We start from the raw sequence: 18128 nt of genomic DNA, 5'->3' as shown, positions 1-18128 counted from the left end.
CTCGCCAATAGCAATTCATTTCCTTCTCTGGAACAAAAAAGCTCTAAAAGGCGTACAACCAAACAAGACAGAAGAATGCAGTACGATCCGCCGCTTCAAGAACACGAACTCCAATCATTCCGCAAACTCTTCGCAGTCGAGTCAGTGTTCATGGCTTCTGAAGGCTACTTCCAGAACAGGAACATTGCAAATTTCCGTCAGTTTGCTGTGTCTTTCATCGAAGAGGTGAAAATAGATATATCTTCATCTCTTAATTTGTATATATCAGCATTTTCTTGTTTAATCTCTTATATATTACTCTATGGATTTCTGAAGTCATAATTTGAATATTTCATTTTCTCTTTTTATAGATCTCGAAGTGTGAGAATTTTGATGCTTTTGTGCCTTACCTTGCGCTGAACTACTTCGATCGCTTCATTTCAAGGCATGAATTGCCGGTAAATTTAGGAGAAAAAACTCTATATATTTTTCCGATAGAATGTGCTCAATAGTTTCAGTTTCAAAGTTCTTTTTATTTTCTTTTCTCTCATGCATGTTCTCAACAACGAGACATATGCTTTGCATTTGATAGTTTTTTTTTTTTTAATATATATAGCATTTGATGGTATTTGATAGTTTTTGACTGATTGGAAATGTTTTTCGTCTATGAATTGTACTCGCTGAGACAGAGAGTTGTCACTTCAACTGATGAGGAAAATGCGATACTTCTCGTGATATCTTGCCTTACAATTGCTTGGAAGATGAGGATTAAGTCCTTCAACGCTGATCTATTTATGGTAATTGGAACTGTCATTTTTTGTCCATTTGATTCAGAATTTAGACATGTTAGCATTCCCTTTTCTTTTCTGATTTTTGGATTAGTATGCCTTTTTCCAAGGAATTGATCGTATGATTTAATTACTAATTATTAATGATTTACACAGACAGCAAGAAAATTGCGTTTGGATAGGATTTCCTTCAGAAAAATGGAGTTTCACATACTCAATGCATTGCAATGGCGAATGCTATCACTGACTCCGATATGCTTTGCAAAATACTTCATGTCACTGCTGAACCTGACGCCGTGGAATCTAGCGCCCAATCAGCGATCTGTTTATGAGATTATCATCAGAGGTCAAGCAGGTTTAATCCCTTGAGAAAACAACTCTTGGACCTTGAATTCCTTCTTATGGTTCTTGACAATGTTCTGTTCGAATTTTTTCCCTGCTCAGTAATGAGCTTGCTACATTATTAAGCGTAATTTCATATTGGCAGAGATCGAATTTACTCAGTTCAAGCCATCAATAATAGCGGCATCTGCGGTTCTAACTACTTCATTGAAGCTGTTTCCATCACGATTTGAAGAGCTCAAAGTGACCGTTTCATCTAGCGAATTTGTAAGCCAGGTAATAATCTCAAATATTCAAAATCAGAGCCGGTGTGTATCAAATTAATTAATTTACTTTCTCTCCACTGTTTATGTCAATTGATATAGAAGAACATCTGGTCTTTTTAGGAGGAGCTACTGCAATGCATGAATCTGATGGAGATGAAGTGCAAAACTGCATCAAGCGCATTGCTACTACCGGCTCAGCAACCTGGAGCCGGGTCTTCAGTCCAATCACAGGAGGAAAACATACATCGAGTGGGCAAAAAGACTGTGGGAGAAATCGAAGAGGTGCCAGCAGTTGCAGCAAGTAGTGACAATCTTTTCCACGGTCCTCTCATGAATTTCGAACTGCAGTGGACCGACCCTCAGCAACCACGGCCCAAGCTAACCTCGGAGTCCATTTTTCCAGGCCGAGATCTTTCCGATGACAGTTGCCTTCGTTCCTCTCGGTTTGGGGGATTTTTTAAGTGCTGCCCCATCCTGGACTGGTTGGCCTAGTCAAAACCCCTAGTGGTCAAAACCAATGAGAAGGTAAAACACTCAAGACCACGCTGACCTCCTTCCAATATTGTGTAATAGCGCTGCGTAATACAGTGATACAATAAAACTACTTCCAGTCACTTCATTCTTCTCAGCTTTTGTAGTCAAGATCAAGTTGATAACTTTCTGGGTTAAAAAAAAAAAGATCAAGTAGATAAGCAAAGAAGAAAAAAAATATAAGCAAAGTCAAGATCAAGTAGAATTGAAAAAATCTCTGCAGACTGAAAAGTTTAATGTGGGATTTGGATTGATTCAATGTGCACTGTTCTTTGCAGTTGTCTCTTTCAATTTCTTCGAGGTTTTATTCTGGCCTTGCCTTAACTTTTTCTTCTAAACTTTTTCATATTTAGGCTGTTGATGGAAAAATGAAAACTGAGACGGTAATTCATGCCAAATTGGGTAATGGCAGACGATCGGGGTCGCCACAAATGGATCTATCTATTTGGGGTGTAACTTTGGGGATGCTGTTTTGGGCTAAGTCAATGGGGTAATTCTGAAGTACCCCAAGGTATCAATGCTTCTTATTTTCAAAGTGAACCGCATTTCTTTATATCACTTCGCATCTCTACCACTTGTTTTTGCACAACACCCTCTGTTGTTATCTCGATCCTTTCTTATTTTTATACCACACCTCTTAAAATACAAATACCTACCAAATTACTGTGGCAGTGCCTCTTGGTTTCACTTCCACGTACTGTAATCTCATTATGATCAGCACTTTCATCATCAAAGAGAGTTCTTCTGTTAGGAGAATGGAACGAAAATAAATCGCAATTAAATCATCAATTCCATGTTGAATATAAAATTTTACATGAAAAAAATCAAATTAAAAAAAATTACAAGTAAAAAGAATAAAATATCACTAAATAAATAATTGCTATTACAAAAATGATATTATCACATCAAAATATCTCTAAGCAAATATTATTATAACAAAAGTGATATAATTATAATTAATTTTAGAGTATTGTACATCTATTTATAGATTTAAAATTATCTATAAATGTACACAAAAAATTACATTCTAATTAAAAGATGATTTATACTAATATTTCTTCATACGAGATAAATCTCATTTAAAATTGAATGTGACTGTGATTAAGAGTCCTAACCACAAATAAATTTAAATTCAAATTTCAAGTAACAATTATAACATCTTGTGCTTGGCCTTCCATTTCTTAATTAATTCCCGATTTGGGTCAGGAAAGATGATAGGATGGTCATTTCATTATATGGACTTCCATCTTCCCCTTTTTGGCCTTCCATCTTCTGCTTGGATCCCTTTGTATTTCATTATATGGATTTAGGGCTTAGATCAGGAAGAGTCGAAGCGAAGGGAGGAAAGAGGAAGAGAACGACGCGAAGAGCAATCGGAGGCCAATGACGACGTCAAAGACGAAGCAATTGAAGGACAAAGACGTTGAGGACAAAGAACATGAGGCAGAGGAAGAAATTGGCAGTTTTGAAACATATTTGCAAAGCTTGTAGACAACATATTTCCTAACACAGTAGAGAAAGAAGACAAAGAGTAAGTTTGAACAAGAGTCCAATCGAGTTTGTCGTCCTTTTTTTTTCTTTCATTTGATTAGACTTCTCGTCTTTTTTTTTTTTAATTTCGTTCGATCGAACATCTCATCCTTTTTTTTTTTTTTCAATTTCGTTCTATCAAACTTCTTGTCCTTTTTTTTTTTTATTTCATCCGATCGGACTTGTTGTCTTTTAACCCATACTTTTAATCCATATGGACCATTAAAAATCAAATCTGAAGTTGAAACCCTAAACCCTATTTTGAGATTAGAAAGAGGCGACTTTAAGAAGAAGGAGAAGGGGGAGGACGCGAAGAGGAATCGAGGGTTGAGGACGATGTTGAGGAGGAAGCAATCGAAGGATGAAGACGTCAGGGACGAAGAAGACGAGGCGGAGGAAGAAATTGACTTTTTGAAATAGATTTACAGAGCTCCCAGACAACACAATGACCAAAGGGAGGTGTAAAGGAAGTAGCGTTTGTGCTCCCAGCAAGGAAAAAGGGTAAGTGTTCTTTCCTTGGCCAGATTTTTGATGCAACAGTGAATAGTTGTTCATGTACCGAGCGGTAGTACCTGATTACCATGGATATAAGTAAAAGTTCAGAGATAGCTTAACCGGAAGGAAAGTAAGGACCAAACATACCCTAGACTTGATCAAAAAGCTGACCTGAATTTAGATCCTGCAACTGGTGAGAATTCGGACACTACTAATTCCTTTGATGATGAGGATTTACATTGGCTTATTGCTTTGAGAAAATGAGTAAGATCATGTACAGAACATCCTATACAAAATTATATTTCATACAAGAGTCTCTCACCCAAATTTAATGCATTTGTTTCAAATATGGAGAAAGTACAAGTTCCACACACTATTCAAAAGGCTTTTCAACACCCTAAGTGGAGGAATGTTGTTCTTGAGGAAATCAAGGCATTGGAGAAGAATAAGACATGGGATATTACTGATTTACCCCCCCCGAAAAGAACCTTGTGGGCTGCAAATAGGTTTTTATAGTAAAATACAAGGAGGATGGAAGGATTGACAGGTACAAGGCTCGACTAGTAGCAAAGGGGTTCACCCAATCTTATGGTATTGACTATTAAGAAACATTTGTCCCTGTGCCAAAACTAAATACCATTAGAGTTTTATTGTCTCTAACAACAAACTTGGATTGGCCTTTACATCAATTAGATGTAAAAAATGTGTTTCTAAATAATGATCTAGAAGAGGAAGTCTACATGAAAATTCCACATGGTTTTGAAACGAAGCTTACAAGAAACAAAGTATGCAAGCTAAGGAGATCACTTTATGGACTTAAACAGTCCCCAAGAGCCTGATTTGAGAGATTTGCAAGGGCAATCAAGAAATATGGATATAATCAATGTCAAGTAGATTGCACCTTATTTATCAAGCATTCTAAGGAAGGTAAAATTTTCATTCTTATTGTATGTGTAGATGATATCAATGTTACAGGAAATGACATTGTTGAAATCAAAAGCCTTAAGGAAGTCATTTCAAGGGAATTTGAAATTAAGGATCTAGGAAGTCTACGATACTTCTTAGATATAGAAGTTGCAAGGTCAAAAGAAGGGATTTCAGTCTCCCAAAGAAAGTATGTTCTTGATCTCCTAAATGAAACAAGGATGCTTGGTTGAAAACCGACAGATACTCCTATGGAATCTACAATAAAGTTAGATGTTGGCAAAGAGAGCACACCAGTTGACAAATGGAGGATATCAAATGTTGGTAGGAAAACTTATATACTTATATCGTACCAAGCTAGATATAGGTTTTTCTGTGAGTATTGTAAGTTAATTCATAAATGATCCCAAAGAAGAGCACGAAGTAGTCTATCGCATCCTCAGGTACTTAAAATTAACTCTAAGCCAGGATTAATGTTCAAGAAAACAACAAACCGAGGGATCAGAGTCTATAGTGATGCTGATTGGGCTGGATCAATCCTAGATAAAATATCAACCTTTGGATATTGTTCGTTTGTATGGGAAAATCTAGTCGCTTGGTGCAACAAGAAACAATCAGTTGTCTCTAGAAGCAGTGCAAAAGCTGAGTTCAGAGCCATGGCTCAAGGTTTTTGTGAAAGAATATGGCTAAGAAGACTACTCTAAGAATTACAAGTAAATATGACAGAGCCAGTTCAAGTATTATATGATAATCAATTAGCCATCAATATTACAAAAAACCTGGTCCATCATGATCGAACAAAACATGTGGAGATCGATAGACACTTTATTAAAGAGAAGATAAAAGGAGTGTTCAAACTATTCTACGTTCCTACAGAAAATCAGGTAACTGATATTCTAACTAAGGCCCTACTAAGAAGACTATTTGATGAATTAAGTTGCAAGTTTGGTCTCAATAACATATTCAACCCAGTTTGAGGGGGAGTGTGGAAATATAGAAGCTGTCGAAGATAAGAAAGCCGAAATTCAAGGATATAGAAGCTGCTGATTTGATGAAGATAAAGAAGCCTAAATTCTAGGAAGGATAAAGAGATAAATGGAGAAAAAGAGAAGTCAACTGCATTCCTAAAACTAAGAGATAATTAATTTGTATTTTAAACAGTGAACTAAAACGCGGCTTAGGCAGCCGTTGGCTGCCGCAATTATGGCCAAATCGACCACCTTAGGCACTAGGCCGGCTAATCGGTACCGGGTAGCGCCTAGGTGGCCAAGGCAGACGCCTAGCCGCGCGAACCGCCTGGCCGATTATGGCCTAATCGGCCGCCTAGGTCGCGTGAATCAATTTAGTATAAATTTATTAGGTTTTTGTTTCCCCTTACCCGTTACCCCTTCTCTCTCGCGCGTATCGCTACCATCTCTTGCAGTTGCAAAGTCGCTTTCGGTTCTTACAGTTGTAGAGTCTCCTCTCTCGTGCTTGCGCACCGCCACTGATTTCCCCTTCTCTCTCGTGCTCGCACACCAGTTGCAAAGTCGCCTCCAGTAAGTTGTAGGCAAGCAGCAACACCGATTTCCCCTTCTCTCTCGTGCTCGCACACCAGTTGTAGAGTCGCCTCCGATTTCCCCTTCTCTCTCGTGCTGCTTATTGTTGCGTGTTGCCTCTTTTGTTTTCTTTTTGTTATTTAATTTAGGATTTATGTTAATGTTTGATTATTTGTTATTCACTTATTTAAATATTTATTAATTATTATTATTAATGTTTTAAAAAATTTAATATCATTCCATTTTTGTTGTATTATTGGTTTATGTTACATTATTGATGCTTTTTAACTTTGATTTAATTGAAAATAACATCAAATTACATCACAAAATTAAAAAATAAAAAAAGTAACAATTTTCCTAGGTCTCGCCTAGGCGCCCTAGTTTGCTAGGACCTAGCCTCTCGCCCGACTAGCGTTTAGCGCCTTTTAGAACACTAATTTTAAATAATTTAAATATCTTGCAAATAGAGTAAACTTCTATAGAGAGTATGTATCTTATATTCATGTATTTATACCATTGACCGAGTGAATAAGATTAAACTTCTTCTTTTCTCTCAAATATTTTTTACATTAACAAACACACGCTTTTTGGTGCAAAAGAGTTGTGTTAAAAAGAGTATTTTTTTATATTTTTGTTATTTTGTCAATATATATATATATATATATATATATATATATATATATAAAAGGGAACCTTCTAGTGAGCCTTTGCCCTTGGAAGAGACTCTTCTAGGTACTTTTTGGGAGATTGTAGACTTTCTTGGGAACCTCTTGTTAACCTTTTTCAGGTATGGAACTCTCTTAGGATTCTCTCTTGAGTGCTAGAAATATAATTTTTTCTCTCTTTAAGTGCTAGAAATGTAATTTTTGAGAGACTCTTCAAATTATGATATGCAGAGAACATGTCAACCTTCTGAAATATTTGTTTGAAAATCCAAAATAGATCTAAAAAATTATGTTCTTCTATATATTAGTTTCAATTTTTATAAATAAAAAATATTTTTTCCAATCAAGATATGCCAAGAATAATAGTTACACTTCTTCTACAATTATTACATATTCTTCCAATTTAATTAATTTAAGCATCAAAGGCCGTATAAGAGACACTCCATACTTTTGACTAAGTCTTCTAAAAACTAAAGGTAAAAGAGGAATAATCTCACAATTATAAAAATTTATTATCGAGAACAACAATTTCAAATATAAACCATAAGTAGTAAGAATTTAATTTTTTTCGCTCTCTTTTATTTTTATTTAAAATTTTCAAACAAGGGCAAGAGGAAGAGAAAATTTTCTACCTTTATCATCGTTAAACGTCCAAACAAAGGTGAGATCCCTCCTGTTCTCCCGTTCCTTTCATGTTCAGTTCTTTTATAAAATCTTCCTTTTTAAGTCATGTACACGCACATATGACATCTGTATCCTCCGAATGTAGCTGTTCCAGCTGTTCAATTAATCAAGACATCTTTTTTAATGGAACAGGGTATTAGGCCGGTTCATCGTCGATCAAGTCAATAATAATAGTTCAAGCTTTGAAGAGTTTTAAGTAACTGGGTCGACTCACTTTTATTTGAGATTTTGGGAGAGAAAGGGTAGCAATGAAAAGTGCTCACCAATCGAGTACAAGAAAATCGAGTTGACTAGACGGAATGCAAATACAAGACGAGAACCAACGCATGTAGCCGGCGGGTCATTCATATATAGACCGACCGACGTAGATTTGATCGATCGGCTATATTATATGCATGCCCTGCCATGCCAATATTTAGCCCATGAAATAGACAAAAAGGCGAGGGCCACAGGAAATTATTTAAGCAATTAAACAGCGCCCCGGGGGGTGTTTGATCGACGATTATGATGATCACTTGTTTTGGGCGGTCAAGAAATCCTCGAAGCACTGCATGACAGTGAGAGGGGATTTGAGAAGATCTTCGGCGGGGATTTCTGTGGCACCTTCGTTCATCTCATAGGCGAGGTTGATGTCCACAAGGGTCTCCTTCTCTCCTTGGGCCGTGAATTGGTAGGTGATCTTGAAAGCCTTGAAACCAATATCGAAGCGGCCGGCTTCCACCACTTGCAGCCCTACGCGGTGGCGCTCTTCATCCAGTTCTACCACCTTCTCGTTCTGGTACCCTCTCGGTGAGATGTCTGTTGTTATAATATAATATTGTATATTATTCATGGATATTAATACGTGTGTGTGTGTGTGTGTGTGTGAGAGAGAGAGAGAGAGAGAGAGAGAGAGAAAGAAGTAATTAATTAATGAATTAGTAAAAGTACTAGTAATATTGGTACTCACCGGGGACGAAGTTGAAGCGCATGATGGAGCCAACGCTGAAGCCATCTCCCTCGAGCACTTCGACGCTCTTAACCTTGCTAGGCAGAATTTTGGGAGCGATGAACCTCAAGTCCTTGGCCACGGCCTTCCAAATGGATTCCACTTCAACTTTCACTTTGGTCTGGGCATTAGCTTCCTTTGCCATGGCGGCGGCTGCTGTCGAAGTCCTTTGCTTGTCTTAAACTCTCTCACGAGGTGGGTAGCTGCTGCTGCTCGTCGGTGTGGCAATGACTCCAACTATTGGAGGCCAATTTATAGGAGGAGGAGGAGGAGCAGGTCCTAAGTCTGCTCGGTATGCCCGGAGTTGGATTTGTCGTTGGGTAATTAGAAAAAGGAGAATGGTCAAGGGCCGGCCCATGTGAGATGGGGCCCATTGATGCCCTCATTAAAAATAAAATAAGCAGCCACGTGATCCTGAGGAGGAGGAGCAGCAGCGCAGACGACACGACTCGGTCCTGGGGCCATCGGCCCTCGGACACATCATATGACAGGAGGATGAAGTTACGTTATTTTGTGCATTTGAATAATCGAATTCCTACTAAAATAAAAATAAAATAGTAATAATAATCAATTTTGGCTGATGACATCCGACTTCGTTGAATTGCTGCCCTGCATCTTTACTCGAAATTTGTTTGGGAGTTGGGAATTAAGTGCGAAAATTAAGTACAAAGAATGGGTCTGCCCATTAATACCAACTGGTTAATGGGCCCATTAGGCCCTGTAGTTGCAACCGAATTCCTCCCCCCACTTAGGGGTGAGCAGCGGTTCGGTTAAACCGAATTAATCGAATTGAACCGATCAAATTGGTTAGTTCGGTTCAATTTTTTTGATAAAATAATTTAATTCGGTTAATTCGGTTCAATTTTTTTATGAAACGATTTACAATAATTTAATTTTCGATTAACTGAACTAACCAATTAATTGTGGAGTTCAACCCTTCCCCCCAAACACGGAACCCACACGACCGACACAGACACTCACACTCCCCCCTTTTCTCTCTCTCGCTATCTCCCCCCACCCTCGCTGTGAGTTCATGTGTTGAGAGATAATCGCACCCCCCTTCTCTCTCTCTCTCTCTCTTGCAGGCGATTGAATCGAACCCTAACCCTTGCCTTCTTCCAATCGAACCCTAACCCTAACCCACACCTAATCGAATCGAACCCTAACTCTCACCCCACCATCCCTCGCCTTCGTTTCTTCTTTTCCTTGTGCTTGGACGATCGACGATGGCTATTCCAAGATTTGGGCCATGGTGGCAGCGCTAGCAGTGGTGGCTGTCGAAATGGCGAAGGGTCAATCGACGACGACGATGTGCGCTTCGAAGCTCGTTGACCAGGCCCTTTTTCTTCCCAATCGCTACAAGATTCCTGGCGACCTCAACTCTTGCGTCAAAGACTCAAAGGTACACTATTTATGATTAAGTGATTCTTGTTCTGGAAAATTTCGATTAGGAAACTCTGAATATTTCTGATTCTTGTTCATTTGTTTTGGAAATTCTGATTGGGGACTAGAAAATCGTTTTGGTTTTATGTTCGGTTATACTAGGATTATCGGTTCTGATTGGGGATTGGAAACTCTCTGCCTATTGTGGGTTCGGTTCGATTATTGCATTTTGTTGTTCGGTTATTTTGGTTTCGGTTAGTTCGGTTATACTAGGATTATCGGTCGGTTCGGTTCGGTTATTAGGGATAATTCAGTTCGATTCGATTAATAATTTTTGGGTGGTTCGATTCGGTTATAACCGATTGCACACCCCTACCTCCACCCCTCGAGCTTGCTGTATTACGTAATGTGGATCCATCAAATTTTAACAGAGAGCTGTTTGAGTCAAGTCCTAGGGTGTTCTCCTGTCCTGATGATGTCTGCGAGTGTGAGTACGGGTGCGGGTGCCCCACCCTCCTTCCAATTACTATCCAATGATCTTGCAAATACGTGGCACAGGCTTAGTTTGGGTAGATTTTTTTTTAAACTTTTAAGTTAGCTAGTATTTAAGCAGTTTATAACGTTTAAATTAGATATCATTTAAGTTGAAAATGTATTTGGATAAATTTATTTTTAAGTTATCACTTAATAGTTATGTGTTTAATTTGAAATAATTGATAAACTATTATAACTTGATAAAAAGATGAAAATAGATATGTTATTAAATAATATAAAATTTTATTATTAAACATTGATAAATTATATATAATTATTAAAAATATATTATTATATATATTTATTATTATATAAATATAATAGTTATATATATATATATCAGTTGAATCGACTATGGCAACAGCGAGAAGGAAAAACATGGATGGAGGAGATGAGGGTGACAGACGGTTGGCGACATGATGAGGGTGACAGCAATGACCGATGGTGGTGGTCGGAAGAACTGAAGAAGAAGGTGATAAGAGACAGAGGTTGAAGAATAAGGACATGATTGAAAATTAACAAAAAGATGAGTGTAAAATGACTCAATCAAACCGGCTTATAAATAACTTTTATAAAATATTGTAGCAATAGTGTTTGAGCTATTTAACTTAAATGTCGGAGAGGTGCACCTAAATATTTTATTAATTTTTTTAAATAAATTTTAAATGCCTTATTGATATAGCTTCTAAGGGATGAAACCACTTTGTCAAATGAAGCAATAATGATACGTACGCCTCATTCATTTTTCCTTTATTTTTTTTTTCAAACCGTCATGGCAAACGAAACAATAATGATCCGTAACCTCATTCATTTTTCTTAAACTCGTGAAACCACACCCAAATCCAACCTCCGGTGCGTACAATCATCATATTCTTATGTCACGTGTGACCTCTAAATTTGCAAAGTAAAAAGAAAAAAGCAAAAAACAAGCTCAAGCTCAGCCAATGGTATTGGGACCACCTAGCTCCAGCTTCAGGCCACGTGAACCACCATTTCCTTTCTTTTTCCCCTCAAGTACCACTTGAGTTTTCACGTGGACTAGGATACCAGCGCGTAAATTTACGACTATATCCTTTTCCTCTCTAATTATTTTGCTAAGTTGTTATTTTTAATTATTTACACATGTTCCTGTATTTTAATTTTAAGATTAAAATTAAATAATATAAAATTAAAAAATTATAATTTCTGCTACTTGCGCCCGGCAGGGGGGATTGGGTTTAAGAATAATAAAATAGGTCATTAGTAATACGATAATAAAGACACATCAACATAATCATCAGTTTAAATAATATAGTCTGGTAATACTAAATTATTCACTGGTGGATAACATAACATTTGCCTGTCAATGAAAGAGGCAAGACCCTATACATGTGGGGCCCGCACCCTTTTCACTGGCGAAACAAATACTATGTTACTTGTCACTGAGCAACATAGTATTGTTCTATAATATGATTAGTTAGACTTTACCAAATGCAAGACTATAATTAGAGTGGGTAGCCACCCTTTCACGTGATGTGATTTATCTAATTTATCAAGAAAGATTATTTTTGCAAAAATAGACATATTTTTTTTTAATAAAAAAATAAAATTTATCAAAATAAATAAATAAATATATATATTTTAGAAAGACGACAGCCTCAGTAGATGACTCGCCGCGTACACTCACTCTCACACACAAATATCAGCAATGATCCACGATCACAAACTAGATTGGCACTGTCATATACATATATAATAATTTGTATGAGGGTGTCTAAATTTGTTGTAAAAGAGTCTTAATAATGCACTTCAAACTTAATAGGATTATGGTTTTCTTCATGATGCAGGCGCTTGCAGCAGCAGCCGCGGCGTATACATTTTGAAGTTTCAGGTCTGTAGAATGGAGGTGTGTGTGAACATATAGTAGTAGTAATAATAACATAATAATAGAAGTAAAAGTATATATAATAGATAGATGTTTGTGTTTTTCAATGCACTTGTAGCAGTAGCTGTTTTGTTTTGGTCCAAACAAAAGAAGTGGTTGGTGGGCGCCGGTGCATCGAACGCGACTCTTCATATTCGGGTGCATTGCTTTTGTCCTATTTGGAATTGGAGGAGCCATCTCGTCCATGCTGACATCAATCCCACTATAAAAGATTCTCCTTTTTCTTTATTATTATTTTAATTTAGCTGACAACTTTGAAACGTTGTCATTCAACCACTACACACACATATTGATATTATAAAACAAAACCCAAGATATCGATAGATTTTATATCCCAAAAATTGTATCTTTTATCATTTATGTATATGAATGTGAGGGTGGCCGATCCTAGAAATATTACTGCCCCATGGCATAAAAATACAAGATAAAAGAGACTGCAAGTGCCCAGGCAGGAGTGCGATTTTGTTTACCATCTTTGATGGGATGACATCACTTTTATTATTTTTACGAGGTTGAAAAATAACGGAACAATATGAGATAATTTTTTATTATCATTCCGTTGCTTTTCACCTTTATAAAAATAGTGACGATGAAGATTCGCACTCTTCAGGCAGGCGAGAGGGAGAGAGAGGGGAACAACTGTCCAGTCGAGCCTGGGCCTATGACATGAAGTCAAGTCAACGAGACGTGATAATTTTGCATTGCAGCCGAAGACCCAGCACAGGCCCATAACAAAAATCTAAAGGGCTTTTCCCCAACAACTGCAAGCCAAATCTCAACCATATTTGGTTGGAAGTTCATGTATGTATGTATGTTAACTTGTGGTTTATTCTGCTGAATTGGAAGTTCAAATATATAACAAAAATGGGGCATTGGCAATTGCTGTTGCTTGTTTGTCAATCGATCATCCCTCCATATGCTAATAAATAATAATTAGATATATAGATAGATAGATCTCACTACATTGCATTACAAGTGATGCGATTCAAACCCAGCAGACACTACTACCTACAACCTTAAGCAACAAGAAGGCTTCTAGACCATACTAACCACAAGAACCCCAGCTTGGCGTTAGGCACATAACCCATCACTAGGGCTCACCTCACGCTAGCTCAGCGGTATCCTCATCCTATCAATATTATTTGAGACCCCCACACCTGCAAGAGGCCTCAACAGTCTCGGGATTCTCGGTCCTTCATCTTCACCCTCATTCTTAGTAGTGTCGGGATCCTTGGCTCCTCATCCTCCTATAATGGCCAATGATTACGCAAGGATCAGGCTCTTCCCTTTCTCTTATATAAGCTTGCCTTGCCACCAGTGGAAGTATATTCTTTTCAATTTTAAAGAAACTGTCATCTTGAATCCCTATTGAGTTGAGCGTTGGAGTGCTTGCAGGTGCTACTCTCACTGTTCAGACCGCCATGATGAAACTTGTCATTGCCTCAAGCTCTCTGGATGACCACCACTTCGGGTCGAAAGGAACATTTTGGCACCTACCATGGGGCCCAATAAAACTTACCTACCCCATTAGCTTATTGAAACATCCCAATAACCCCATCTAAAAGTCGACGATGGCCAGAACCAGAAGTCAGAATAACATCAAGAAAATCCAAACACCAACCCTTACCAACTAGAAAACCCTGCAACCATGAAGATCCTTCTCCAAACCATTTGGCTACTTGAGAGCCAAGTCGCCTAACTGACCCGCACCCAATTGCGCAACCTGCGCAATGGGCGGGACAATGATGACACCGAAGGCAACCACCACAACCAACCTGAAACTACCCCTACCACGACACCTTCCGCAACCCTATATACCCCCAACCATCCTTTCTCGGAGTTTATTGTGTCTATGCCACTGCCAGATCGGTTTCGTCTCCCCAGCACCTTGGATCTATATGACGGAACAACCAACCCTCAAGAAGACCTCACGATGTTCAACCCCTTGATGCTGTTACCGAAGGCACTGACCTTATCATGTGCCGAGCGTTTCCCAACACCCTCAAAAAATTCGCCCTACTATGGTTCTCCACTCTCGAACCAGACTCCATCCATGACTTCTCTAAACTCGCCACCTGCTTCCTAATCCATTTCTCCACTAGTCGAGCTCACAACAAAACCTCAGCCAACCTCATCAACATCAGGCAAGGTGAAACCAATTCGTTATGCGCATTCATGAACCAGTTCAACCAAGAGTTCATTAAGATATGGGACCTCAACCCTGCAGTCTCTTTACACGCCATCATGGCGAGGCTGAAGCCCGAGCCCTTTGCCGACTCCTTGGCAAGGAAGCCCTTTACTGACCTCAACAACCTCAGAATGCGAATGCCAGGCTATATCAACGTTGAGCAAGTCTCAACTGCTAGGAGTAAAGATCACCAGCCAAGAGCCTAGCACCAACCGATTCCGTAGCCGGGCCCATCGGTCGAGCGTCCACATCGACCTAATACGAACTCCGACCAAAGAAAGGAAAATAGAGAACATGCCAGAAGAGGAAGGGAACGAGGGTAAGTGATCGAACCAGACATATTGAGATATGAGACGTACACCCCGTTAACAATCAAAAGGGACTGAATCCTTCAAGAAGTCTATAACTCGAAGATCATCCCGCTCCCTAACACTAAGCACAATAGAACCCCAGCGCCTATGTAGATGCTAGTAAGCGTTATGATTATCACTGAATGTACAATCACACAACCGATGAGTATGCCATACTCAAAGACTAGATTGAGCAACTTGTCAGACAAGGCCATCTAGTCTAGTATGTTTACAGAAAGAGAAAGCGAAGCAGGGAGCCGCGAGGGGACTGGGGTCAAAGAAGAAGCGACAGTCCACAGAAGAGGCTGAAAACGAAGGAAGGTTAGTGTAACATCCCGCATCGAGCGATAGGAATGCCCAGATCAACTTACCCTAATGGGTCCACACAAACTTTCTAGGGGTCACCCATCCTTGAGCTACCCTAGTAGGGCTATCTCTGGCTCCTCGACTTAGGGGAGTGCGGGAACCCTTGCCGATGGTGTTTTGGTATTGGCTCGAGAAATTAGCGCAAGACCTCTAGAAGAGGAGACGACCTTCTCGGCAACCCTTCCAGTTGGCCCACTATTAACTGCATCAGCCCACTTCTTCTCTATACGTCTCTTAACCTCCTCGGCTAACATTTTTGAAGCCATTAAGCCTGAAACAACAAACAAACAGTATGGGTAACAACAAATAGTAACCGGAAAAAGAAGGATAAAACAAAAATTGACCCATGTACTTGGCCAAGCCCTTTTGGTAGTTGTCGTGCTTGAGAAAAGCCGACGTCTCCAATATCAGATAAGACTCAAGCAAGTCTGCCATCACCTGGTTCTCCGGGCTTAAGCTCCGGTATTCCAGCCTCATAATGGAGCTCACTTCCTTCCTCTAGAACAAGGGATGCTTTTTTGCGCCACCCTCGATCAAAAAGAAGGCAAGCTCATCTCCCGAGAAGCCACCTTGAAGAAGTTGGCCTTGAAACCCTTGTAAGAGCTGTCAATGGGCTTCAACAACCGCCTCCTCGGAAGGTCACTCAGGGAAACCTAACTGTCTTTGTTGACCCCATTCGATTGGAAAAAGTAAAACACCCCCATACTCGACTCCTGGCTTAGGAAGTTGGAGAGCACTTCAAAAGCCCAAATGTTTGGATGCAGTTGGGTCGGAGCAACGTTCAACATCGCTAGCACCAACTTTTGGAAGTTGGTGAACAAGAGTTGCAACTGAAGACGCGTGAAGAATGTCTCATACACATAGATCGACCTCGAATTCACATTCGAGGCTAGGTCCATGTAGACTCACTCTTCCTCCCCACATGGACGACACACGAATAGACCTTCCTCCTCGATAAACAATAGAGACACCCGCATTCTCAACACCTATTTTGAACTACGCTCTGAATACCTCGATCTACCCTTTGAATCGCCCTTCTAAGTCTGACCAACAAGGCTTGACGGCTAGCCCCTTGCATAAGTGTTAGGTTCATCGACAGGATTTCACCTATGACAATCACGAAATTGCTCCCCGATCTCGCCATAACACTCGACGACCAATAAATAACGACAAAAAGGAAAGCACGAAAGAGAAAAGAATGAAAAGAGACAGATTTAAGAGATTACCTATGAAGCTGAGCGAAGTCCTAGGATGGAATGCGATGAACGATCGGAGATAGAGACAGTAGAGAGGCAAGTCAGAAACAAAGGCAAAAAGTAAGATAGAGAAGCGGGAGAAAAAGCCTTTATACCGACGTCACTCAGCGGTCATGATTCAGGCCCATCATCAAAGATAGGTCGTTAGTGCAAGATGCATCCGACAAGCAAGATTCAAACGACACCAACCTTCTGCTAACATCACGCCACCTGTCACAACACCTGCCAAGCATTCAATTCCCTGAGTGGAGTCGGGGGGTCCCCACCTACCCATGACGTCCCATATCCCAGACTTGACATTTTGAATTTTGGGACTACATACGTCATTCGATAAGATATCGAAACGACCCCCAAAGCTCAGCTTGAGTATGATCGAGATCGAAACACGTCATGACCTTGGATTGTGCATCCTGAGCTTGAATGCTCGCCCTTGCGAACATCCGATCTAGCGGGTTGTGGACCGTACTAACCACATGAAGCCAAACTCGATGTTAGGCCCATAACCAAGCACCAAGCCTGATATCTAGACCCGACCTCAGCTTACCCCAGCTTAGCAGCATCCTCATCCTGTCAATGTCGTTTGAGACTCCTGCACACGCAACAGGCCTCAATGGCCATGGGATTCTCGGTCCTTCATCTTCACCTTCATCCTCAACAACACCAAGATCCTCAACTCCTTATCCTTTTGTAACGATCAGCGATTACACAGGGATCAAGCTCTCCCCCTCTCCCCCATATAAGCCTGCCTTGCCACTAGTGGAGGTATGTTCTTTTTAGTCTTAAAAAAACTCTGTCATCTTGAATTCCCATTGACTTAAGCATCGGAGTGCTTGCAAGTGTCACCCCCACCGTGCAAACCGCCGTGACTCACCTGGCTAGGTAGAGTTATGGTTGAGGTTCTACCACTGCCTTTCCTCAAACCTAGAGGTTGAAGGCCATCCATCTTTTAATTAGGAAATTCGGCCGGCCCAGTGCTGCAACCCATCCATTAGGACGTGAAAACTACTTCTATCTGCAGAATGCGATCCCGTTATGTTCTCTGCAGTTGAGGTTTCACACCAGCTATAGCTATAGGTTATGACACACTAAGCTGCACCAGGGAGGGGAGCCACTAGTGGAAATGGAATTGAGTGCGGGAAGCAGCGACTAGTGAGAGCTCCATGGCTTTCTCAAACAATATGTGAAACTGTTTCATGGTGAATAACTGAATTGATGTTGCTTGAATAGTAATTAATTAATGTTTCCTCCACCATTATTGCATTATCATCTTGCTGAACAATCTAATGCATGGGGGTACAATGATGACTATATAAAAACAGAGGAGACAACATCGAAATATAAAACTGCGGACAGCCAAAAGCAGGATAAGAGCGACAAGTACTGTTTAGGTTGGCATA

General features: G+C 39.8%; 2 protein-coding genes across 2 annotated transcripts; one reads left to right on the top strand and one right to left on the bottom strand.

Moving 5' to 3' along the window:
* The first annotated feature begins 17 nt into the window (after positions 1 to 17).
* LOC127792421 (putative cyclin-D6-1) lies at positions 18 to 1987 on the top strand. The gene is made up of 6 exons (XM_052322905.1): positions 18 to 225; positions 351 to 437; positions 669 to 776; positions 924 to 1122; positions 1255 to 1385; positions 1496 to 1987. The coding sequence occupies exons 1-6, from the start codon at positions 76 to 78 to the stop codon at positions 1865 to 1867; spliced, it is 1047 nt and encodes a 348-aa protein (XP_052178865.1). The 5' UTR covers positions 18 to 75; the 3' UTR covers positions 1868 to 1987.
* Positions 1988 to 7932: 5945 nt separating this feature from the next.
* LOC127792540 (phytohormone-binding protein-like) lies at positions 7933 to 8968 on the bottom strand. Its single transcript, XM_052323066.1, has 2 exons — positions 8692 to 8968; positions 7933 to 8540 (listed from the first exon to the last, which is right to left on the bottom strand). The coding sequence occupies exons 1-2, from the start codon at positions 8873 to 8875 to the stop codon at positions 8254 to 8256; spliced, it is 471 nt and encodes a 156-aa protein (XP_052179026.1). The 5' UTR covers positions 8876 to 8968; the 3' UTR covers positions 7933 to 8253.
* Positions 8969 to 18128: the final 9160 nt, after the last annotated feature.

The sequence above is a fragment of the Diospyros lotus genome, chromosome 15 (assembly GCF_014633365.1).
Source record: "Diospyros lotus cultivar Yz01 chromosome 15, ASM1463336v1, whole genome shotgun sequence".
Taxonomy (NCBI): domain Eukaryota; kingdom Viridiplantae; phylum Streptophyta; class Magnoliopsida; order Ericales; family Ebenaceae; genus Diospyros; species Diospyros lotus.
This window is presented reverse-complemented; position numbering and strand designations above follow the sequence as displayed.